At 37.5% G+C, this 27,050-nt stretch overlaps 1 protein-coding gene across 1 annotated transcript; it reads left to right on the forward strand.

Moving 5' to 3' along the window:
* cftr (CF transmembrane conductance regulator) lies at window positions 1-26,999 on the forward strand. Its single transcript, XM_079873757.1, has 27 exons — window positions 1-340; window positions 1,260-1,370; window positions 2,421-2,532; window positions 2,887-3,102; window positions 3,199-3,288; window positions 4,388-4,551; window positions 5,037-5,162; window positions 6,097-6,343; window positions 6,706-6,798; window positions 7,199-7,375; window positions 7,657-7,848; window positions 10,194-10,288; window positions 10,882-10,968; window positions 12,078-12,789; window positions 12,874-13,011; window positions 13,672-13,709; window positions 13,847-14,127; window positions 14,221-14,300; window positions 18,863-19,013; window positions 20,492-20,719; window positions 21,020-21,120; window positions 21,492-21,719; window positions 22,669-22,824; window positions 22,916-23,005; window positions 24,734-24,906; window positions 25,016-25,121; window positions 26,304-26,999. The coding sequence occupies exons 1-27, from the start codon at window positions 288-290 to the stop codon at window positions 26,514-26,516; spliced, it is 4,458 nt and encodes a 1,485-aa protein (XP_079729883.1). The 5' UTR covers window positions 1-287; the 3' UTR covers window positions 26,517-26,999.
* The last annotated feature ends 51 nt before the right edge of the window (window positions 27,000-27,050 follow it).

Below are 27,050 nucleotides of genomic sequence, written 5' to 3' on the forward strand. Positions count from 1 at the left end.
GCCCAAAGGATCTGGCGTTTGGGGTTGAGACAGAGCACTTTTCTCACTGAATCACAGAGCTGCTGTCAGCATGGACTCTTTATAAGCGCTTTACTTTTCATTAACGATTTTGACATACGAGAAATTTTCCTCTTTGTCTAAATACTGGCAGCGACAGTACTTGATCTCGACAATATCAGCGCTCAACTGTGCGCGCGGTGGAGGACAGCGCTTGCGAGCTTCATTCAACGGAGAGGCGTTCAGCTGACACCCGATGTAAGCGGTGTCATCCCCGGGAAACTTTTAGGATGCAGCGATCACCTGTGGAGGATGCCAGCTGCCTCTCAAGATACTTATTTTGGTAAGACTTTCAAACTAACTGTAGCCTACATTTTGATGTATGTTTGAGTTTAAATAGACATTTTTCTAGTTTATTCACATTTCGTCTCTGCTGGATATTCTACTCGAACTGCACCTGATGACTGATAGCCTACATTCATTCAAACATTAAAGCCAACACTGTAAAAAATTATGTGATCAATAAGTTATGACAACACATGTTTTACATTGCTTTTAAGTTATACAAGATTCAACTATTTTGTAAGTCAATTTAATGTAATTTAAGTTGAAATTACTTAAAAAAATCAAGTTGATTGTAGGCTACTTAAAAATGTAAGGCAGAAACTTTTTTTTTTTTTTTTTTACAGTGAAATTTAATTTTAAAAAGTTTTTACATATAGATAATACATAAGTGTGTGTGTGTGTATATATTCACTTTTCAGAGTTTTTGGAAAAACTTTTTTACAACCTCAAATGTTACAGTAGGCTACAATTTAATCAGAGTGTGATAAGTACAGTAGACGCTTACAAACAGAAGTAGGGCTCGCCTGAGGATGTCACCATAGCAACATCACGCCGCTCGAGCATTTTTCTTTTAGATCAATATTTGATGACATGTTACAATAGTTTATTATTTAGATATCAGTGATTGCAAATCACAAAGTTTTGTTTGAAATGTTTAAAGGTCCTAAAAGTAAAATGTTGTTTGCTCTATGATATTACGTTAAAGATTCCACTCAAAGTTAATGGAACAATTCGAACACTGGTCACGTGACTTGACCGTGTTATTTTTTTTTTATAGAACTGTGCATAATCATAGTCATAGACTTGAAAATAACTATACTTCCCTGTACATCTCTCCTTAGAAAATAACTTGAGTTCACTTCAATTAAAATATTCACAATATTACAGTTTTCAACATCTGTTTTGGCTGTTTACAGGTGGACAAACCCTATAATGAGAAAGGGTTTTAAGGAGAAACTGAGGCCATCTGATGTTTATCAAGCACCCAGTCAAGATGCAGCAGACATTCTTGCAGAGCGTTTGGAAAAGTTAGTATTTGCATGCTTACATTTACCTTTGTGATTTAAAATGTTTTTTAAAACTGATATGTCCATACAGCTCATTACAGTTCATACACGTGTTTCTTGCTCTGTAATTTCTAATTACACTCAATTTTTAACGTGCATTAGAATTTAATTTATAATTTTTTTTAAACATTTTATTAAATATTAAACACAAATCCCTATTATATCATATAAATTGATATTTCCCCTGTATATTGTTATTGTTGGTTTAACTTAAAAACGTAAGTTACCTGATTGCCTTAAAATTTAGAGTTAAGAGCTATTAAGTTAATACAATGAAGGAGATGGTTTAGGAAATATAAACTCAAAATATTATGTTATCTGAACCACATTAATTATCTAAGTTTATTTGACAAAAGTTGTGATAAAAAATCTTGAAAATGTTTTTTTGACAGTGTGAGAATATTTTCCTAAGCCTCTCAGGAAACGGAACTGAAAGAACTTTCACTCATCTTTTTTTGTGAAGTGAGCAAATTTACATCACGAAGTGACCCTTCTATTGTGACTTGTCCTCACCTCACCTCCTGTTACTTACTAGAGCCAAATATCCCACCTTTTAGGGGTTTGTGTGCTGTTTTTGACAAAAGACAGGAGAAAAGAAGAATAAAATGTAGGCGACCCCTTTAAATGTCACCCTGCCTATTCCAGTAAAGTTCCTCTCATGCCAAATAAACCACAATACATTCATGCCAGTGCCCTAGTCTAATGGGCATCAAATGTGACCTTTTAAATGGCCAGGCTCCTGGAGAGTGATAGATGATGAGCATTTTTGTTATTGCTCTAAGGTGAAGCACTGCTGGGAATTTGAACTTTTTATTCAATTAACATGTTGGAGCAGTCTCCCCTGTTTCCCCAAGCTTGTCAAGGTCTCTTTGCTCTGTTTAATAAGTTTGCTAAATCACCTTGGTTATACAGGGGTGCACCAAACAATGTTGACAAACCCGTTTAATTGTGGGTGGGTGGGTTGGATGCTGTTTAACTGTTCCATTCAGTTTTCTCTCTCTCCCTAAACAGAGAATGGGACAGAGAAGTTGCATCTGGGAAGAAAAACCCCAGTCTCCTGCGAGCCTTGGCACGATGCTTCATAGGACCTTTTCTGTTATTTGGCTTCCTCCTATATATAGGCGTAAGTGTTCAAATAGTTTGTGTCTGTGTCCTTTTGAGTGTTGATCTTCTCTTAATTCAGCAGTTTGACGCTTTAATGAAGAAATCTACAGCGAGGTCCAAACGCACATGTATATTTGCTAATTGTTTGCACATGGGTGGATATTGCTGGCTCATTGGTATGAAGTTATGTGATTCCTATGTACTCAGGTAACAGTGCAGTGTGACTGTCCCAGTGAAGAAGCCTACAGCATCTAAACTCTCGCTAGATTTTATTTTTCACTTGTCACTTTATTATTTTGTTGTTATTATACTTGGTATAATACGGTCGGTGGTGCTTTGTCTTTTTCTAGTAATTTCTGTTACTATTTTCTAGGAGGCTACAAAAACAGTGCAGCCACAGCTTTTAGGGCGGATCATTGCGTCATTTGACCCGGCCCATGAACCGGAGCGAGCCAATGGTTACTTTCTTGCCTTTGGACTTGGGTTGCTATTCACTGCCCGCTTCCTCCTGCTCCAGCCTGCCCTGTTTGGGCTGCAACGCCTGGGCATGCAAATCAGGATTGCACTCTTTAGCATAATCTTTAAAAAGGTTTGTTATCTATGTCTACAATCATCTTTCTCTGATACAAGTATCTTTCCCAACATCATATTAAGTGTATGAATTTCTCTGAATCTTGACCCTTAGACCTTGAAACTTTCTAGCCGAGTCTTGGACAAGATCAGCACTGGTCAGCTGGTCAGTCTGATGTCAGCTAACCTGGGTAAATTTGATCAGGCGAGTATTAAAAAGAGCAAATCGCTTCACTTTTCCCTCATGTTTGCTGGATGATAGGTCACTGTTTGATTTGAAAGTCTAAAAATATTGATTTTAGAGGGATATTTGTATTTTATAGAACATTGAATTGAATGAAAATCCGTACAGTGCACAATATATATAATAGTCCGTAGAAAAACTGAAAAGATACTGGTACTTTTTTTGCCAGGACATTTTTCTATTAAAGGTACAAAAGTTATTCAGCCAAGAGCAGTGAGTGATTTTCTCTTTGTCTTTTGGTCATGACCCCAGTTATTGCAAGCCGTTGCGATATGCATATTGCGATATATACATTTGCGATATTTCGATAATTTCGATATATTGTGCAGCCCTATATATATATATACATATTTAATGCATCCTTGCTGAATAAAACAATTTCTTTAAAAAAAAAAAATCATACTGACTCCAAACTTTTGAAAAGTAGTGTAGATATAGCCATCTCGCATCCATCTATTGCATCTCGCACAGAGGCCAAAAAATTATTCTCCAGAGAAGACTCCAAACTAATTTGAAATAAATACACTGGCTGAGCATTAAATTTGGCATAAAGCTCCAGAGGGGAGCATAGCTGAACTCTGGAACAGCCTAGGAAGGTAGAGCCAATGTGCTGAATATTGATACACTCTGCAAGTGGTCTGAAGCAATTAGCACCTGTGTTTAATATGGGTTCTTCGAGTGTCCTTTCTTTGGAATGTATGAGATGGTTTTGCTATGTTTTGTAGCCACTGCAAATGTGCCGAAGTGAACAAACTTTTCTAAATGGTTTCAAAAGTGTTCTTAGATCTGGTTCAGCATGCCTGATATTGCGTGGCACAACTATGCAAAAAAAAACAAAACAATGGCATTTAGCTAACACATAAGGTGAATGAATGACCAAAGAACTGGAGAATGAACAAGAAGAGTCTAAATTTAATATCTGACTCTTTAAAAGTTTTTTAAAATCCTAGGTGTCAGGTAAATACATTTAAATAAAGCTTTTGATTTTTAATGAATGACTAAACTTTAATCCCCAATCTTGTATTCACTGTACCATGATGCATTTCTTTTTTTGGTACAGAGCCTGGGTATGGCCCATTTTGTATGGATATCACCATTGCAATGCATCCTGTGTACAGGGCTTATCTGGGAACTCATCGATGTCAATAGCTTCTGTGCACTTGCTGCTATCTCGTTACTGGGTGTCTTGCAAGCCTTTCTCTCACATAAAATGGGTCCTTACAAGTAAGTTTCAATTGTACTTTTAGCCTTCATCCAAACCAAAAAGCAAATCTTGTCCAATGATGCTCCCATTGACAGACTAAAACTGGCACATATTTGTTTCTCTCCAAGTATTCCTTTATGCTCCCACAGAAACATTCCATGTGTGATTCATGCTGGTTAAAGGCTTTGAAGAGTTTGGACAGGTAGTTCAGTTCAGCTCCTGTAATCAGAAGGCTGGTTAGCCTTGTGCCTTGGAGATATGTAAACAATGTTGGTCAGAACTGCTACTGAGACAGTATCACACACACACACAAACTCACAATCAAGTCTGTATATTGTCTGTATTCAGTGCCAACTCCAAGGAACATTGTAGACATTAACACACTGCTTAGTCAGATGTATTAAACACCCACACTTGAGTGTTTATTACAGTATGTACAGGACTTGAAGTTCTGTGAGCACAGACAAATCATTCCAACTTTCTGTGTTTTTCTGTTTTCCATCAGAGCACAAAAAGTGCTACTGACCAACAAACGGTTGGCTTTGACCTCAGAGATCATGGAGAACCTGCATTCGGTGAAGGCCTACGGCTGGGAGGAGATAATGGAGACCCTCATCAAGAACATCCGACAGTAAGACCCAAACAGTTTGTGGATGTTCTCCACTTTTTGTTAAAAGTCAAGAGAATGTTGTTTTTACATGCCATTTTACTCGCCATATTAACATTAAGATTCAGTGCTCAAGATACATTTCTTATTATTATCAATTTTGAAACAGTTGTGCTGCTTAATATTTTTGTGGAATATCTTTGATGGATAGAAAGTCCAAAAAGCATTGCTTATTTGAAATATATATTTTTTGTAACAATGTAATAGTTTTTACTCTCACTTTTGATTCATTTAATGCATTCTTGCTGAATTAAAGTATTAATTTCTTTAATAGTAGTGTGCATATCAAATAGTCCAGTTTGTTTTACAGTTTTGCTATACAGATTTGATGCCCTTGACCTGGAAAACTTTGGAGAATTCAGTGAATATTTCACATTCAAAGGCACTTGATGTATCAACCCAGTACTTTGTAAACACAAATTTGTTTCCAGGTGGATTGATAGACAATTTGAACTTTCCAGACTGAGGAGAGCTTCCCATTTTTGTGACCAATATGCAATACAGTCTGAAACTGAGACTAAACGAGTGATTTAATTAAAGTGAACAGTTTGAAAGTTTGATCATTTAATTACATTTCTGTCCTACACATTATTTAATTCCTATTCCTTTAATATTAAGTGAGTTTCTTTCATAAGAGATTATGGATCAGAAGAGTGGGCCTGGATCAGAGAAACTTGAAGCCACAGTCTCCCACTGTTTCTCTGTAGTATTACATTTAATGCAGCACACGGTGTGCCTTTGTGTTTTTGTTATCAGCTCAGTCTCGGAGAATCAATGTGCCATTGTTTTTTTTGTTTTTTTAGATATTTGATCTCTCATGACACAGTCTCCAAATATCCTACCCATCTGGCATTCGCCTTCAGATTGTCATTCTTTCTTCCCGTAAAACTGTTTATAGGGATGAGGTGAAGCTGACCAGGAAGATTGGCTCCCTGCGCTACTTCTACAGCTCTGCATACTTTTTCTCAGCCATCTTTGTGATTGTGGCCGCTGTGGTGCCCCATGCCCTCAGTCGCGGTATCAACCTGCGTCGCATATTCACCACTCTCTCCTACTGTATGGTGCTGCGTATGACTGTCACTCGTCAACTGCCCGGCTCCATCCAGATGTGGTACGACACCATGCGGCTTATTTGGAAGATTGAAGTGAGTCCACACACTCTACAAGTGTAGCCCAGTATTGGTGTCACCAACGGTAGTTTAGCACACACGATGAAGAACATGAGATACAGACGTCTTTAATGAATAATCCACACAATGAATAAAATGCCATTTTAGTAATATTAATGATAATGCTAAATTATATTATATGAGTATGAAGGAAAACATCTCTGGTTTGGTGTTGATAAAAGGGAAACACTCTATACTACTCTATATATTTCTGAAGAGCATTATTTTTGGCATCATTATATTATTGTGTAACTGTACTGAACTTTGAGATAATGTTGCTGTCACCATGATCTTCTCTGTATCCAAAGCTCTACCTATAACTAATCTACTTCATCTAGGAATTTCTTAGTAAGGAAGAATACAAGTTAATGGAGTACGATCTCAGCATCACAGAGCTGGAACTGAAAGATGTGACTGCTTCTTGGGATGAGGTACAGTTATGCATTCACATTATTTTGGATTAAGCACACCTCTTCTTCTAAAATCTCAATTTTGTACAATCAGATTGAGACTGAAAACAATTCATTTTCACTTTTGAGAAGCAGGTTTAGAGAACAAATTGCTGCCCTTTGTTGACTGATTTTCGTGTATTTGATTAGAATTGCATGTTCTGTTTAGTAGCTACAAGGCTAGTAACCCATAAAACCTAACAATAACCTTTGAATTACTCGAACCACATTAGGTGATGTTCTAAATCAATACAAATCACTTTGTGTTTCCTTTTCAACACTCAGAGAGAACAGAACAAGAGGAAGAATCAATCACTGTTTGAATGCATTTAATGTGTATGTGTTAGTGCAGTGTAAATACCCTCTATCTGCGTTTCTTCAGGGTCCCGGTGAACTTCTAGAAAGGATAAAACAGGAGAACAAAGCTAATGGCCATCACAATGGAGATGCAGGCCTCTTCTTCACCAACCTATATGTGACTCCTGTACTGAAGGACATCAGCTTGAACCTGAAGAAAGGAGAGATGTTGGCTGTTACCGGTTCTATGGGATCTGGGAAGGTAGGTGTGGTGCCATTTTTATTCAGTTGTAATCTGACATAAATTCATAATAACCCTAAAACACAACATAATGCAATACATAGGACAAGATACTAAGCAATTCTAACAAATTATTCACAATTATAGTGAATAAATGAAAGCCCACTACAGTGTGTGAAACCTTTAATAAGCTTAAATATAAGCTAAGGATGAGTAAAGCTAGCTGTTTAAGAGAAAACAAACATTTGCTAAAAGGAAACAGTAAGTTTGTCATTGTTCAGACATAATGTCTATATTTATAGAGCTCATTGTTGATGACCATCCTCGGGGAGCTGGTTCCCTCCTCTGGGAAGATCCGACACAGCGGCCGAATCTCCTACTCCTCCCAAACAGCCTGGATCATGCCTGGAACCATCCGAGACAACATCCTTTTTGGCCTGACCTATGATGAGTATCGTTACAAGAGTGTGGTCAAAGCATGCCAGCTCGAGGAGGTACTGACACATTGATGCTCTTCAGTCCACTCTTTGTGTCTGTCATTTCCTTAGTCTTACTCCATCTCCAGTTCCCGTCCCTCTCTCTCATTTATATTTCAATCCCTCTGTCTACAGTATATTGCCTGACGTCACTCATCTCTTTGCTCAACCTAACAAGTCCTCCTTTTTGTCCTGTCTCAAGTTCCTGCTTTGCTTCTGTTTCTGTCTTTCCCTTCTCTCTCTCTCTCTCTCTACATGGAATGCTCACCTGGCAATGGAACTGAGAACCTTTGTTAGATGTAGAACTGAGTCATATTATCCCACTCATGGTTTTCTCCCTTCACTCTCTACCTCTTGATACCAAAGAAGCCAATCGTGTTCAACTATCAGCAGCCAACGCGTTGAGTGACAGGGCCCTTGTTTAACTGAGTCGTACATGAAAGAACGGTCAGAAGGGAGATCTGATGAGAATACATTCATGTCCAAGCATTAGGCCGCAGTGTGAGATTTATTTGTGCTAGTGGATGATGTATTACATATATAATAATATATATATATTAGTGATAATCGTATTGCAAGGCTTTTTCTTACACTGCAAAAAGTAAATAAAAATCTTAAAACAAACAAAGAGAAACTTGATTCACAAGATATTTATAATTGTTTTTAGAGAATATATTGGAAAAAAAAAAATTCCACCAAATTGTCAAAAACAAAAAGCATTAGGCTTGCAAAACTGAGTGAGGTTTAAACTGCTTGATGGTGTTTTAAGCCCCCAATGGCTCCTTAGAGGCAGCTAACCCTACCCTCAACCTTAAACCTACCCATCCCCTTGCTGCCTGGAAGGCACCGTTGGGGGCTTAAAACACCATACACCGTTTAAACTGAAAACAAGTAAAAAATACTTGCAATCTAGACAGAGAGAAATAGAATTTATTCAGAGTAAAGTATATAAATATATGTATATAAAATACTTTGCAATTTGGACTAGGAAAAATAAAACTTATTCAAAGTACCGGTAATAAAACTTCAGGGTAAAAAAAAAAAAAAAAAAAAAAAAAAAAAAATTATATATATATATATATATATATATATATATATATATGTATTCTTGAATGGTCTACGGATGTTCAATCGCGGTTAAATGGCGTAGTGTGTTTTTGAATGGTGAACCTGGGATGTTTATAGTCTGTCAGTCCCCATGTTTCCCATAGGGAGAAAAATTAACATGTTTCCTCACAAACAAAGCATGTTTTACAGTAAATGGTAATTAAGCACAATTTATGACTGTTTGTTGCGAAACATCCAGACTCTAACAACAGGAGATCTTAAAGAGCGGTGTGAGGTGGCTATTGTCATCACAATGGTTGGTAAGGCCATAACAACAGAGTGTGAGAAGTTAGCCACTTGTGTGCTAACTAGCAAGAAGCTGCAAAGTACTGTTATTTTTTATTGTACATAATGAGTCTTTATTCAGTGTATGCTGACAAAATCAAGATGCAGACACTTACGTTTTCGTCACTTAATCTTCTAAGTCAAGCACTAGAAACAAGCTCTCAATGCAAATTGCAAGACTAGCAGGATCTAATAAATGGATTTGTGGAGTCTTTAAAATGTAAAGTGGAAACACGCCCATGTTTAGTGGGCTTGTGTTATCCACGCATTTTCTTTGTAGCATTGATTCACTTGCTTTTCAGTCCTCATTCATGTTGTGTCTGAGCAGTAAACCCCAGCATTTCCATCTTTAAGACATCAGTGCTTCAGTGTTCCCCACTGATTTGTTTGTGTAGTATTTAAGAGTCTTTCTCACTGCATCACGTAATTTAATTATTATTTTTAATGCTCCTAAAATGGACAGAGTTGATGACAAGGTAAGAACCTCCTACATGAGAATCATTCATCTCAAGTTGCATGTGGTCTCTTAAAAAAATCTTAATCCAGTTTAACATTGTCAGGCTGGTCTGCTGGTATTAGAATGGGTTTTGGGAACTTGTCAGCTAGCCAGACTGGCCAACTGACAAAACTAGCTGAAGAATACCTGAAACCGTCTTTTTTTTTAGCATGACTCATGACCCAGACAGCAACATCTGGTACGCATGGAGTCCACATGTACCAGATGTGGCCCGGACCTGGGCCGACACTATGTTGCTGTCTGGGGAGTTTTCCCATTCAATATGTCACGAATGTTTTAAAGCACCAAACATCAAACATGCACAGTTTACTAACTATTCCTGCTGTGAGTGTTTGTTGTGTGTGTGTGTCTGTACTTCAGAGTCAAATAAAATAGCATGTGGTTTTCCATAAATTTCTCACAATGTCTTACTTTCTCTTGCTCTGTGTGATGGCATCGTCTGTTTTATTGTCAGGATCTGGCTGCTCTTCCTGAGAAGGATAAGACACCTATGGCTGAGGGGGGTTTAAACTTGAGTGGGGGTCAGAAGGCACGCGTAGCTCTGGCCAGGTATGTCACACATTTCCTCACCTACACTTGAACATCTCTCAACTCCTCAGATGTACACCACCACCTGTAGTTTACTCCACAAAAGAGTCCTCACTTGCCCTATGGCTGCTCTTTCCCACAGCAATTTAGGGAAGAATTTAATTCATATACGTATGGCATTTTAATAACTGCCACAACATCTCTCTTAGATTTACATGGCCATAAACCTAATATTAAATCTCACAACTGAAAACAATCTTAAAGAATTCAATTCATATACGTATGGCATTTTAATAACTGCCACAACATCTCTCTTAGATTTACATGGCCATAAACTTAATATTAAATCTTACAACTGAAAACAATCTTACAGCCATAAAATGAGAGTTTGACAACCTTTTATTGTTTGTTTGTATGGAAGCTTGTGTAACTTTTTTTTCTTTTGCAAAGTATGTTTTATTAGCAAGTCTTATTATAGGGTGAGTTTACTGTATTCAAATATTCCTTAAAATAAACTTTATTTAATAAACTTTATTAGTATTTAAATTATGAAATTCTCACATAGTTAAAAATATCTACTTTAAAATGTTAAAGTATAATTTTTACCTGCACAGGGCTGTTTACAGAGATGCTGATGTTTACCTGCTTGACGCACCATTTACTCACCTGGATATTGCAACAGAAAAAGAAATATTTGACAAGTATGTATATTACATTCTCTTTGGCATGGTAGGAATTATGCTCTTCAGGATTCTGCTTGGATTCATTTGACTTATTAATTTCTTGAATAAAATAATTACATCATGTAGCATTTTGACTTTCATTTAAGCTGCAGTCCGTAACTTTTGGCGCTTGTGCGGAAGAACGTTGTAGCCGGAACTACTTCTCTCTGACTATGACGAGTCACGGAGTTACTCCGCAGTGGTACGACCCGAACTAGTCGACAATAGTCTGAATATAAACACTTATTATAGGTGTACCATAGTGACTCAGGATAAGACAAAAACAGTTTAGAAAATGGATTCATGATGTAGTCGCTTATTATATAAAAAAATTTACATTTTGAAGTTACGGACTGCAGCTTTAATTCTAAGATGGCTTTTTGTCTGTTTTCTGACGTGGCAGACTTGGGATCAGAATTTCTGTCTGTCCAAAAGAAATAAAAACGAATTTGTTACTAAGTGAATAAAACAAAACTAGTATATTTTTAGAATTTCCATCTTTAATAGAGTTCAACAGTTGGGTTCCGCAAGTAAAATCCCATTCATTTTCTCCATATGGAATTGATTTTAATCCATTTTAACCGTTAAAAGACAGATCTACTGTGAATCTCTACCAATCAAAGAACTGAAACGAGCGCTGCATATGACATAATAGAGTATATATACATCTTTATATTTATCCGTCATATGCCTATGCCATTTGCAATTCTTGGGATTGCTGTTCCTTTCCCTCATTAAAGTCAATAAGTACAGTCTTGTACCTTGTCTGATTTTCAAATACTTTTTTGGTTCAAATCAAAGGTTGTAATTTTGTGATTCATCACATAGCTGGTTTGTTTGTTTAATGGCTTATAACTCTTTCATGAAAACTTTTTTAAAATCCGAATGGAAAAGTCAATGGGAAAAATACCTCTGGAAAAAAGTGAGCACTGTTGCTCTCCTTACACAAAAAGTAAATGAATTGTGATCTCTTACCGATAGAAGGGACACAATCGAAATGAGATGACAACGTATACTATACTAGAATTCATTTGAGCATAATTGTGAGTAAAATTGATGTATAATCTCATTTTTATGTCTTTACCCAGATGTCTTTGTAAGCTGATGGCCTCCAAGACACGCATCTTGGTAACAAATAAGATTGAGCATTTTAAGCGGGCCGATAAGGTCCTACTGCTCCACAATGGTGAAAGTTTTTTCTACGGCACCTTCAATCACCTTCAATCAGAGCGTCCTGATTTTAGCTCTTTGCTTCTGGGTTTGGAGGCCTATGACAATATCAGCGCCGAGCGCCGCTGCTCTATCCTCACAGAGACTCTCCACCGCGTCTCGGTGGATGAGAGCGCAGGCATGCGACCCGAACGCCCCTCTTATCGCCAGGTTGGCCCCTCCATGCCCAAGTACATCGATGAGAGAAAAGCTTCAGTGATCGTCAACACTCTTGGAGCAGCTCGTAAGGCATCTTTCATTCAGGGACCAGAGGAAGAGGTCCGGAGAACATTACCTGACCGGAAGTTCTCCCTGGTACCCGAGAACGAGCTAGTAGATGAATCCTTTATAGGAAGCGACGTGTATCATAACCACGGTGTGCATATGGCTGGTCAGAGGAGGCAGTCGGTGTTAGCTTTCATGACCAATGCACAAGGCCAGGGCCGTCGTGACCACCTTCAGTCTTCTTTCCGCAGACGGCTGTCCGTCGTGCCTCAGAGCGAACTGGCTTCTGAGCTGGACATCTACACTCGCCGCCTGTCGAACAGCACGTATGACATTACCGGGGTCCTGGACGAAGAGAATATCGAGGTGTGGAAAATTCTTGCACTTACTGCAAAATATTCATTTTCACACTATAGACTTTAACATGGTCTGATTCGCTTCTCTTTGCAGGCATGTTTAGCTGATGAAATAGATGAAATAGAGGAGGAATTTGAAACGACAAAGTGGAACACATATGTCAGATATGTGTCAAATAATAAAAGCCTTCTTTATGTTCTGATCTTCATCCTCAGTGTTGCTACAGTTGAGGTAATCTTTATGGATTGTCTACTGTATGTGTACTGACGTGTTCTGCGTTACATATGAATATTGTTGACGTGTTTCCTAATCATATACATTAAGGTACATTTAAGGTCATTAAGGATTTTTTAAATAGATTAATACTTAATATTAATATTAAGATGCATTGAATTAATCAAAGACTTTTACATTGTTACAAAATGTAAAAGATTTTTATTTCAAACAAATGCTGTTCTTCTGAACTTTCTATTCATCTAAGTGTCCTGTAAAAAGTGGATCACGGTTTTTACACTAAAATATTAAGCAGCACAACCGTTTTTACCATTGATAATAATGAACAATGTTTTTGAGCACCGAATCAGCATATTAGAATGATTTCTGAAGGATCATGTGACACTGAAGACTCGAGTAATGATGCTGAAAATTCAGCTTTACATCACAGGAATAAAGTAATTTATTAAAAATATATTAAAATCGAAAAGTAATTTTAAATTGTAATTTTTTTTTAAAATATTGCTGTTACTACTGTGTGTTTGATTTAAAATGCAGCATTGGTGAGCATAAGACATCTCTTTAAAAATAAAATAAAAAAATAAATCTTACCCCAAACTTTTGAACTGACGTGTACATCTAGATTGGCTAATCGTAAAGATTTCTTATGTGTTTTAGATTGCAGGATCTGTAGCAGGGATTTTTCTGATAACTGAGTAAGTGTTTTTCATTTCCTCAATCTCGGTGAACTGTTCTTCCTGGCAAAACTAATCTTTTTTAGTTGTCAAGCATTCTTCAGTGTTTGAATTTGAATCAATCCACAAAATACTGCATTTTAACTATTTTGTTGCAGTGAACTTTGGATAGAAGAGAATAAACGATTTGAGACAAATATGACCAAGTACTCCAACATGTCTTCACCTGGAAAAAACTCTGCAGTCATTGTGACCCCCACAAGCAGCTATTACATTCTCTACATCTACGTGGCCACATCAGAGAGCGTCCTCGCAATGGGATTTTTCCGGGGTCTTCCATTTGTGCACACTATGATCACAATCTCCAAGAAACTGCACCAGAAGATGCTACGTGCTGTTCTCAGTGCACCCATGTCTGTGCTCAATACTATGAAGACAGGTCAGTGTTATGTAAGGCTGAAATCTTATTTCCAAAGGCCCAGTTTCTGACTTAATACTTTACCGTTTGTATCCTAATATCATTTATTTTCAGGCCGAATCATGAATAGGTTCACCAAGGACATGGCCACAATAGATGACATGCTTCCTCTCCTCATGTTTGACTTTGTCCAGGTTTGTGAATTCTTTAGTCAAAAGCATTTAATTGATTGGTAGATGAGTTTCTGTTTAGTGTAGGGTTGCTCAGTCTTGCTTTTGGAGATCTACCATTCTGTAGCAGAGTTCAGTTTCAACCAGGGTTGCCAGGTATTGCCAGGTATAGGGGTTGGTTTAGCTTGTCCAATGACAACAGTGTAAAAGTAGCCTTGGCAACACAGGTAACACACCTGCGTGAAGTTGGCCCCCCACCCAACGCAAAACGTCGTCAAACTATGCTCAATCGTTTGTGCTCCGTTTGTGCTGGTTTGTGCTGTAAAAATTTTCGTTTGTGCTGTTTCGGTTTTTTAGATATTAAAAGAATATTTTTAGGTCATTCTGAGGTCACATAGCCCCCCCATATGTTCCAAATTCACCCAAAATAGTCTCGTTCGTTTGTGCTTCGTTTGTGCTGGTTTGTGCCGGTAAAATTTTCGTTTGTGCTGCTTCGGGTTTTAAAATATCAGAAATTGAATTATAGACGATGACGTCACCAGCCCCCCCACATGCTCCAAATTCACCCAAAATAGACGCAATCGTTTGTGCTCCGTTTGTGCTGGTTTGTGCTGTAAAAAGTTTCGTTTGTGCTGCTTCGGTTTTTTAGATATTAAAATAATATTAGGTGGTCATTCTGAGGTCACTCAGCCCCCCACATGCTCCAAATTCACCCAAAATAGTCTCGTTCGTTTGTGCTTCGTTTGTGCTGGTTTGTGCCGGTAAAATTTTCGTTTGTGCTGCTTCGGGTTTTAAAATATTATACATTCAATTATTTTTGATGACGTCACCAGCCCCCCCACATGCTTCAAATTCACCCAAAATAGTCTCGTTCGTTTGTGCTTCGTTTGTGCAGGTTTGTGCTGTAAAAAGTTTCGTTTGTGCTGCTTCGGTTTTTTAGATATTAAAATAATATTTTTAGGTCGTTCTGAGGTCACTCAGCCCCCCATATGTTCCAAATTCACCCAAACTAGTCTCATTCGTTTGTGCTTCGTTTGTGCTGGTTTGTGCCGGTAAAATTTTCGTTTGTGCTGCGTTGGGTTTTAAAATATCAGAAATTGAATTATAGACGATGACGTCACCAGCCCCCCCACATGCTCCAAATTCACCCAAAATAGTCTCGTTCGTTTGTGCTTCGTTTGTGCTGTTTTGTGCCGGTACAATTTTCGTTTGTGCTGCATCGGCCTTTAAAATATTAGACAGTGAATGAAAGCGAATTATAGACGGTGACTTCACCAGCCCATTAAATGACTTCAACCAGCCTGCATCTTCATGAACGCACCACAGAGAAATGCACATTTCATACATAAGCAGAGAGCAGTCTGTTTTCTTTCGTTTTGAATTGTTCTGTTTAAAAGTAGACATGTCTGTGATGCAAGTAGGTCTAGGCGCTGAGTTTCGGTTCATTTATGAGACCAACTGCAGTTCAGGCGCCGGCGCCTCTATGTCCTGATTATCTGTTGTCTGATATAGGCCTATTAACATTTTATTTTGCCTATTAAATCCTGGCATTTGGTAGATGAAACAATGATTAAAATTAAGATAAAATTAATACAAAACGAATTTCACCTTAAAGAAAGGCTTTGTGCTTTCTGTTTGAGGTCTCTGTGAAAGTTTTAAAGCAGTCTTTTAGTGTCGTTTTCAGAGTGGTCAGTCCGTAACGAAGTTCTCCGTCCGTTACATTGTTTTTTCCTCATAAATGCAAACACGAAAAATTAAATAAAATGAATAATTTATGTTCTGCGGAGAGACAACGCTTCTTCATCCGGTGGGTAGGCTAGTATTAGGCTACTTTTGGTTTGCGCAGAATTACTAAAAAAAAAAATGTAACGCACATGCTATTTCCCTCATATTAAATATAAAACGCATGAGTAGACTGATATTTTTTTAATGTCTGGACTCCTTTATTAAGGGAGAAGCCTATGGATATATAACAGACAGTTTCAATATATTGGTATTAATTTATTCTGATAATTTATACTTCAAGTTTTGACTTGCAAATGTCACGTCCATAACGCTGGAATTGACCAATTTTAAAGAATTTATCCTCAACTGTTTTTGTGGTGTAAGTCTATGTATTTTATAATGTTAACTTCAAATAATAGTTATATGAAGATGTGGTAGCATTGGATCTGGACTCAGGAGTTGGAAGGGGTGTGTCGCGATTCTGCCTTCTCACACCGCAACACAGGACCGTGGATGGAGCGTCGGGATTTTGGTTTCATATTGCATATTGTTACACAGCCCTAGTCGTTTGTTTTAGAAATGTTAAGTTCTACTTCTGTAGTTATTTTGGTGAAAGTAACTGGAGTAGCTAATGCATTACAATTCTGAGACGGCCTTTATTGTAAGGTACTCTAAATAATTTCCTTTAAATAAAAGTAACAAAGTAATCTATAATGTATTACAGTTTGGAAGTGCTGCTGATATTGTGAAAAATGATTAGCCTATAAATAGATTATATATTTTCATAAAATTAATATTTTAATGTTAATATAATTCAAATTTAATATAATTCAAATGTAATTTATTCCTGTAATGTCAAAGCTGAATTTTCTGTATCATTACTCCAGTTTTTAACGTCACATTATTCTTTAGAAATCATAAGATGTTGATGTTGTGCTCAATTATTATTGGTGCTCACTGCTCATTTAAGAAAGGCTCTTATTTTGTATTGTATTTTGTATTATATTTTTTACATATTGCGTATGTTTTTTTTTTTTTTTTTTTTGTTTTTTATGTTTAATATTTTTTGTGGAAAATTAAATTTTTGATATTTTTTCCCCTTTTGATTAATTTAATCCGTTTCGGTCTTACCTTGTTACTTCAACTAGCTACTGTAAAAAAATATATATGTATATTATATTATATTATATTATATTATATTATATTATATTATATTATATATATTTTTTTAAAGGCCGATGCAGCACAAACGAAAATTGTACCGGCACAAAACAGCACAAACGAAGCACAAACGAACGAGACTATTTTGGGTGAATTTGGAGCATGTGGGGGGGCTGGTGACGTCATCGTCTATAATTCAATTTCTGATATTTTAAAACCCAACGCAGCACAAACGAAAATTTTACCGGCACAAACCAGCACAAACGAAGCACAAACGAATGAGACTAGTTTGGGTGAATTTGGAACATATGGGGGGCTGAGTGACCTCAGAACGACCTAAAAATATTATTTTAATATCTAAAAAACCGAAGCAGCACAAACGAAACTTTTTACAGCACAAACCTGCACAAACGAAGCACAAACGAACGAGACTATTTTGGGTGAATTTGAAGCATGTGGGGGGGCTGGTGACGTCATCAAAAATAATTGAATGTATAATATTTTAAAACCCGAAGCAGCACAAACGAAAATTTTACCGGCACAAACCAGCACAAACGAAGCACAAACGAACGAGACTATTTTGGGTGAATTTGGAGCATGTGGGGGGCTGAGTGACCTCAGAATGACCACCTAATATTATTTTAATATCTAAAAAACCGAAGCAGCACAAACGAAACTTTTTACAGCACAAACCAGCACAAACGGAGCACAAACGATTGCGTCTATTTTGGGTGAATTTGGAGCATGTGGGGGGGCTGGTGACGTCATCGTCTATAATTCAATTTCTGATATTTTAAAACCCGAAGCAGCACAAACGAAAATTTTACCGGCACAAACCAGCACAAACGAAGCACAAACGAACGAGACTATTTTGGGTGAATTTGGAACATATGGGGGGGCTATGTGACCTCAGAATGACCTAAAAATATTCTTTTAATATCTAAAAAACCGAAACAGCACAAACGAAAATTTTTACAGCACAAACCAGCACAAACGGAGCACAAACGATTGAGCATAGTTTGACGACGTTTTGCGTTGGGTGGGGGGCCAACTTCACGCAGGTTGGCAACACTGGTTTCAACTCTGACGAATTCACACACTCTATCAGTACTATATAGTATACTAGAACACTATGTCCCAAACAATAACATGCTCCAAAATAGTATGTCAAATGGACTAGAATGTTTTCCTACAGGCTTTCTAACACACATTTATGCTTTTTGGGCCAATATTGCCAACACTGCCAACACTGTCTTGCAGTATGGAAGAGGTTTGAAACTTCTTGTGTTTAATTTTTTTTTCAAATATAAAAATATTTCACCAAAACGTTCACCAAGGCTACATATTTGATCAAAAATACAGTAAAAAGTACAGTGGTATTGTGTATTTTAATATATTCTAAAAAGTCATTTATTCCTGTGATGGCAAAGCTACATTTTCAGCATCATTACTCCAGTCTTCAGTGTCACATGATTCTTCAGAAAACATTCTAATATGATGATTTGGTGCACAAGAAACATTTCTTATTACTATCAATGTTGAAAACAGTTGTGCTGTGTAATATGAGAAATAGCTAACTGAGAAATGTCCTTACTTTCACTTTTGATCAATTTAGTACAACCTTGCTGAACAAAAGTATTCCTTTCTTTCAAAAATACAGAACATAGAGTCTATGCTTTTTTTTGCTTTTCTTCCAACAGTTGACTTTGGTGGTGGTTGGATGTATTCTTGTGGTGTCCATCGTGCGGCCGTACATATTCCTTGCGGCTACTCCCCTTGCCATTATTTTCATTGTGTTGAGGAAGTACTTTCTCCGTACGGGTCAGCAGCTTAAACAGCTGGAGACAGAAGGTAAGGCCAGATAGTCTGTGCATTCTTTGCATGCAGTTGTTAGATACGTCTTTGCAGTTGGCAAAGGGATTCCTGACGCACTCTGCATGCTGGCGTGTGGCTTATTGCCAGGGACGAGAGGGCCAGTTTGACAGGGCCCTGATGGGAGGTCAGTGCTAGGTCCGAAAACAGGGGAGGAGCAGAGGATGGATGAGTTAACCAGAAAGGGAGAGGATATCTCAGAGGAAGTGACATGGGCGGGAGGTCAGAGCTTGGTCTCTTAACCAATCATCTATGGTCTATTGCCTATCTGAATAAGGCAAACCATTTCTGTTGGTCTCTCTGTTGCTCAATTGTCGACACTCTTCCCACTGTCAGTCTGTCCAGGGCCTGAGAGAAAGCAACTAGGGCTTTCCGTACTTTGTAATACTGGGCTGGCAAAAACCCGACCAGGGATTTCCTCTGCTGCTATCCTGATATCATTCACTTATAGTACACAAGTGATGAGCAACAAGCTTTATGGCGGGGATCCCAGAAAACTGCGCAACTCTTTTGTTTTTCAGACAAAAGGAGCTAAAGGCATTTTGCCTATAGAAAGGGAAAGGAATGCTGCCAGGAAAGCCGACATGAATGAGAAAAATGTGAATATTTAGTAAAGTCGTGGGTAGCTGAACTTGTGGATTAGTTAATTTTGTTCATGAGTTCACCTAGAGGCCAAAGGACAGAGGGCGAGACTTTTATTTCTTCCTTCCTCTTCCTGATGCCTTCTGCTATTGGAAAGGTGTGGCATACAGTAGAGTAGATGATGTCGAAATACAATAAGCACTTGAGATTGACAGTTAAAGGAGTAGTTGACTCAAAAAAAATCTAAAATTCTGATCCGTTCTAAACCGTTAAGTATTTAAAATTGAATTGAGAACGCTTTTTAAATGAATTTGAATTGAGGTAGCAAACAGGATGCAGAATTTCAATAATTTTTTAAAAATGAAAGTAGCATTAAAATGAATCAAAATTCAGTAACCCATGTAATGCAATGGATTTAATTAGAAACATACTTGCAGTAGTAACATTATACTGAAATATTTAACTAGAAACAAACAAAAAACGAGGTGGAACGGGGTGGAAAAACACATAATTTTATACGGTTAAAAAATTTGGGGCGACAAGATTTCTGCAATGTTTTTAAAAGAAGTCTCTTATGTTCACCAAGGTTCGAAAGCACATTGAGAAATAATATTACAATTGAAAACTTTTTTATTTTAATACTTTTTAATATATTTTAAAATCAGAAATCATTGCTATTATTCTAAGACTCTTTTGTCAATCTTCAAAATTACATAAAGTCATCATAAAAATGGCCCATACACCAAAATTAGGTTTGATTTGAGCGTTACAGTGGAGGACAAGATTTGCACACGTCGTATGTGATACATCGTATTGTTTCAGAAGACTTAAATTAATATACATGGTTGACATGTTATATTCTTCTCTCATCACAGCTCGGAGCCCCATTTTCTCCCACCTCATCATCTCGCTGAAGGGTTTGTGGACAATCAGGGCCTTTGAGCGACAGGCTTACTTTGAGAACCTGTTCCACAAGACCCTCAACACCCACACAGCCACCTGGTTCCTCTACCTGTCGACCCTACGATGGTTTCTCTTCCGCTCCGACATCATCTTCGTGTTCTTTTTCACGTTGGTCGCCTGGATTGCGGTAGGAACCAACCGTAAGAGCGCTCTTCCGTCTGTATCTAGGCAAGATATGTGAGATTGAACCAAGCAAGCAGTAGAGCATGTTGAGTGATGCGGATGCCACTGTTTATTTGATGGTTCTCGGTGGGTCCAAAAAGCCAATGAACGCTTGATTTAGTGGGTTTTACAGACAATTGGTTGTATAAAGAGATAATTGTGAACAGTGCTTGGAAAATGCCTTTGAAGTGTAGAAGTGAGGTCATTGTGAGCACCCCTGCACTTGATGTTTATACTTGCTTGTTGGTGCATGTTAATGCATGTGCGTTACTCCACAGAGGATAAACCGGGTGAGATTGGTATCATCATATGCCTGGCAATGCTCATTCTAGGCACCTTCCAGTGGTGTGTCGCCACCAGCATTGCGGTAGATGGAATGGTACGTGCCTTTTAGTTTTCCTCCCTGAAAACAGCATGTTTTTCAGTTGTTCTACACTGCAGAAATGGTCCTGTTCCGTAATGCTGTTGAAAATAATGCCTGATTGAGTTTAAGCAACACTGACAGGCTTATCAAGGTGCAGGACATTTTGTTTTCCTTCAGGAGAATAGTTACAATCATACTGATACACATATACAGAAGTGGCTCTTTATTTTTGCCACATGGTGTAACTGTTTGCACACCCATACTGCCTTCCCAAGCACACGCAAACACAGAGGCTAAGCATCATTTAAAGGCTAAACAAACCACATGCAGCTTGGACCTCGGTGGACCTGATTACATCATTGCTCTTCTAATCCTTCTTCCTCCAGATGCGTTCTGTTGACCGGGTGTTTAAGTTCATCGACCTACCGTCTGAGACACCCAAACCAGACAAAAGCAAAGGCTCGGATCTGATTATCGAAAACGCCAATGCACAGGCTGACTCAAGCTGGCCTAACTGTGGTCAGATCGATGTGCGGAATTTAACAGTCAAATACACAGAAGCGGGTCATGCTGTCCTTAAGAACCTCTCCTTCACTGCGGAGGGTGGACAGAGGGTACGTACGAGCAAATCCTAGATTTAAACTCCTCTTTAAACGTTACAAAAATAAATGCTAACAAGCTAAGTTTTCTTCAAACGGGGGATTTTGGAATAGTGTTGTCTCACAGCAAGACATTACAATGGGATAAAGCTTGAATTTTACTGTAGGGTCTAAAAGTCAAACACCACTAGGGAAAATGCTTCTTTTTTTTTTTGTATTTAGTCTAATTTAATGCATTTTTTTTTCATTACAAATTAAATTCTCTGCATGACATCTGAGCTTTTGTATAAAGGAGTTCAGAAATTCAGTGGCACAAATGTGCAAATTTGATTAATGGCCTATAAATAATCTAGAATTTTTAGCCATAACATTGCTTAGTTTTATGTTTTTCAAAATCTATACTATATCTATACTATACAGATTTTCAATGTGTGGACTTTTGAATTGTACTGCCCTCAGTGCCCTGCAAAGGCAAAATGGGGTAATAACACTAATGCTGGAGCTGAGAAAAATGGAAATTGTTTTTCATGGATCCTTTTCCTCAAATCTGAGCCCTGTAGAGCCAAGTCACAGGATTTGATTTTGGTCATAATTCTGTATTGAAAAAGTTACTGCATTTTGCCTTTGTAGAGCAATGTCAGTGATGAGCAACATATAGCAGATTAGCTAAAGACTAAAATTCACTTTTTGCATAAGAGTCTCATGTGTCTTCAGCCTTATATTTGTCAGATTCTTTTGTGCCACCAATTTCTGTGAGTTTTGTGATGTAATATTGTAAGAAATCCATGTTGGAAAGGCATTAGCTCAAGCATCCATTATAATAGAATGTGTTACATGTATTTCTAAAGATGCACTTCTGTAGACAAAAACTACCCGCTGCAACAGTGTAAAAGTAGCCCAATTGAAAACGGGAAAACTATGGACTTGGCAACACTGGTCAGATTGATCATGTGTTCTTTTTCAGGTGGGCATTTTGGGCCGAACAGGTTCTGGGAAGAGTTCTCTGTTCAATGCTCTTCTGAAGCTGGTTTACACAGATGGAGATATCTCCATTGACGGGGTCAACTGGAACAAAATTCCTCTTCAGAAGTGGAGGAAAGCCTTTGGCGTGGTGCCTCAGGTAACAGCGGTTCTGGGAACAGTTTTCATCCTCTCTCTTGATAACTTTTAAAGTTGTATTTTTGTAAATGTCTCCTCCTACACCACCACAGAAAGTCTTCATCTTCACGGGACCATTCCGCATGAACCTAGACCCTTATGGCTGCCATAGTGATGAGGAGCTGTGGCGGGTCACAGAGGAGGTGGGTGTCTTTGCCGCAGGGGTCCAGGGGAAATGATCAATGACTGTGAGGTCAAGTGGTTTGATGACCCTTTTTTCTAGAGTTATTCAAAGAAACTGGAAAAGCATTGTCCTTCATGCCTTTACTATGGCAACGCTTTATTTGCCATTAAGCATTTAACTCTTTCCCCGCCATTTACGGAATTTTCTGGCTTTCACTGTTATGCGTTATGGGACGCTATTAGACATCTTCTGAAAGAGTACCGAATCTTCTGATCACAACACATGCGTAGAAGATGCAGAAACAAGCAATATCATATGCAATCATATGCATATGTAAAATAATGCGATCATCTACATTAAACAACTATAATCTGTTAAGTAAGGGTTAATGCCCGATGAGGTGTCCATTGTCAGGTATTAATGGACGACGGCGAGGCGTGAACCGTCCGAGGCGCAGCGGAGTCCATTAATACCTGACAATGGACACCTCGAAGGGCATTAACCCGCTTATACCAAGGTCACTTGCCAAATAACACATTTTAAAAACATTAGTTTATATTTTAATTAGTTTTACAATCGAAATCTAAAGTTTTTACAAACAATAACTTGGTTTCCCTGGTTACGCCTGACGGTTTGTCCTCTATCACTTTTTAACACACACCCTGCAGCCAATCAGAATCGAGTATTCACCCAGACCATGGTATAATATTAGTTAATGCACAGTGAACTAACACGAATAAACAACGAACAATTGCATTTTTATTAACTAATATCAACAAAGATTAATAGACGCTGTAAAAATATATTGTTCATAGTTAGTTCATGTTAATGAATGCATTAACTAATGTTAATAAATGAGACCTTATTGTAAAGTGTTACCCACAATATAATAAAATTATTACAAATAAAATAAAAATGATTACAATAAACTCAAAATGCAAATAAAAAAAACTTTCTTAACTAGCTATACACTTTAATTATCTATTTGATAAAAGAATCACTATCAAGGTTTCCCCAAGAAGTGATTAGAAAAATGTCAATTTTATTGTCTTTTACTAAAATAAATGCATTATATTTAGCTTAACATTTCAGTCAATCTTCATCAGCCACAAAAAAACATTTCCTAATGCTTGACGAAGGTCTGCCTGAAACATTGCATTAAATATATTGCATGTTGTGCAAGCTGTGGTAGTGTGTGGGATTATTTTTCTTCTCTGATTAGTCGTTATCTTACGCACCTATCAATTTTTTGGGTGTTTGAGGTTTCCTATTTATTGTTTATAAAATAAGTGACCTTTTCAAAAGCAAAGCATGAGGTCATTTGGTTTGTCCATCGAGAAAAAGCTCAGGACTTTTTTGTGAACCAGCCATTACATGCTTAACCTCCAAATGTTCTCATTTCAGGCCCAGAAATGACACACCTTTTTCTTTATTTAGTTTTAACATTGGTTTTGGATTTGGCAAATCCATCAGACAAATGGATTTTTTTTTTTTAAATGACAACAGTATTTTAATTCAATGTCATTTTTATTTTTAGTCATCAAAAATCAGTGTACTTCATTATAGACATTGGGTCTATAATAGGGTGAATGCTAGTAGTGATATCTTAGTGAACATACAGTATGAGTATTATTTAAGATTAACATGGTATTCCTTAATGAACTGCAACTATGTCCTTTTCCTTTCTTGTAAATGCAATTTGCTGGAAGGCTTCAGTGAGCAGTTATTTCTGTGTTTGTGTGCGAAGGTCGGTCTCAAGACACTGATTGAACAGTTTCCAGACAAACTGGACTTCCAGCTGGAATACGGAGGTTATGTACTGAGTAACGGCCACAAACAGCTCATATGCCTGGCCCGCTCCATCCTCAGCAGAGCCCGGATCCTCCTCCTGGATGAGCCTAGTGCCCATCTCGATCCAATGTGAGTCCCAAAAACTACCTGTTTCATGGATAACACCACTGGCTTAATACAAAGTACAATGCATTCATGTCATGATGAATAATGGTAGCTGTGCTGTCTTTGGTTTCAGAACAGTAAAGGTGTTGAAGAAGACATTGCGACAGTCTTTTTCTACATGCACTATCTTACTGTCTGAGCACAAAGTGGAACCGCTGCTCGAGTGCCAGTCTTTCTTGGTAAAGTTTTTGCACTACCTCATTCTACACCACCAAATTAAATGTCATATTTCCTTTTTTAACCTGGTGACAAAAAGGTAAAACCTAAAGGTAGGGTAGGCAATTTCGGAGCGGCTAGCAATATCAAGCTAGCTTTGAAATCACAAGATCCCACCCTCCCTTCCAAGCGCTCTCTAAAGCCATGCCTCCTTCAAAACACATCATGAACACATGGTAGATTCTGCAAAGCGTTACGAGACGAGAGACGGCATTAAATTACCTCATGTCTCAAAGCACATAACATTACAAAAATAATGAACTTAAACAACCTACAGAGCTCCAGTTGTACCACCTGACTGCTGCAGATTCATTTCAGCGTTGATAGTGTTGACATAGAAAAGCATAAATCCAAGTCTGAGGACTTGACGCTTTTTGGTCATTTTTTGGTCCTGAGACTTTCACAGATGATGTACATTTTAATATTTAGACCACTTCTTTTATTGATTGCTATCAGGATGTGAAGAGCGTTTCAACCAGTATACACAAAGTGTTTATAAAACAAATTGCCTACCCTACCTTTAAAACAATTGTAGACATCTTTTGCTCCACTAGCAATACCAAACAATAGCAAAAAATAATGAGCGCTTATTACATTTACAGTAATTTCTGTCAGGTGGTTGGGACAATTTATCTGTGGTATCTGTGCGAACATACACTACCAACATTTAAAAGTTTGGGATCAGTAAGATTTTTTTTTTTTTAAATAAATGAATATTTTTATTCAGCAAAGATGAATTTAACTGATCAAAAGCCAGTAAAAACATTTATGTTACAAAATATTTTTTTATTTCAAATAAATGCAGTTCCTTTGAACATCAAAGAATCCTGTATATATAGGCTATAACACTTTCAAAAAATATTAAGCAGCACAACTGTTTTCAACATTGATAATAATAGAAATTTGTCTTGAGTGGCAAATCAGCATATTAGATAGATTGATTTCTGAAGGATCATGTGACACTGAAGGAACTCAGGAATATATTACATTTAAAAATATATTATAATAGAAAATGGTTCTTTTATATTGATAATATTTCACAATATTGCTGTTTTTACTGTAGATTGGATCAAATAAATGCAGGCTTGGTGAGCATGGTTAAAAAAAATCGATTTTTAAAAGTTTGTCCTCGATCTCTGTTGCAGATGATGGACAAGGGTCAGGTGAAGACCTACGATTCCATTCAGAAGCTGCTGAATGAGACCAGTCATCTAAAGCAGGCCATAAGTCCAGCCGAGCGCCTCAAAATCTTCCCTCGACGGAATTCTAGCATGCGCACGCCTCAGTCCAAACTAAGCTCTGTTACGCAGACACTACAGGAGGAGGCAGAGGACAATATCCAAGACACTCGCCTCTGAGCGTCACAAACTGGACTTCATACGGACGCTTCCCTATCATGTTTTCTAAAGGTCTCCAAATGGTACATTATATTGGATGACCTACCTTCAGAACACATCTGACGTTTGTTATGAAAAAGATTTGTATTCTTCCTTAATGTCACAGGAGGTACTCAATATCCTCTCACAAGGCCAGGAATAATGGAACACTGTAAAAAAATATAATGAAACTTTTGTGATTCATCTGTTCTTTCTTTGATCATATCAAATGTATTCTTTTCTTATTTCTCTTTGAACGTTTAATTTATTAAATTATAGTGAGACCACATGTGCAGCAAAATGGGATCATATGAATCATGTAAATGGCAAAACAATTACTCTGTTTTCTCATTTCTTAGGCCTGTCATGGAACTAGGAAAGGCACAAGCAAAAACAGTGATTATTTTAACTTGTAAATATATATCTAGGACTTTTCTGTGAAACAAATATATTTTTCAAGACTACATTTCTCTTTTTTTCTGTGTAACACCAACTTGTGTTGTAGTGGGAGGTTTC

The sequence above is a fragment of the Squalius cephalus genome, assembly GCF_949319135.1.
Source record: "Squalius cephalus genome assembly, chromosome: 6".
Lineage (NCBI taxonomy): Eukaryota > Metazoa > Chordata > Actinopteri > Cypriniformes > Leuciscidae > Squalius > Squalius cephalus.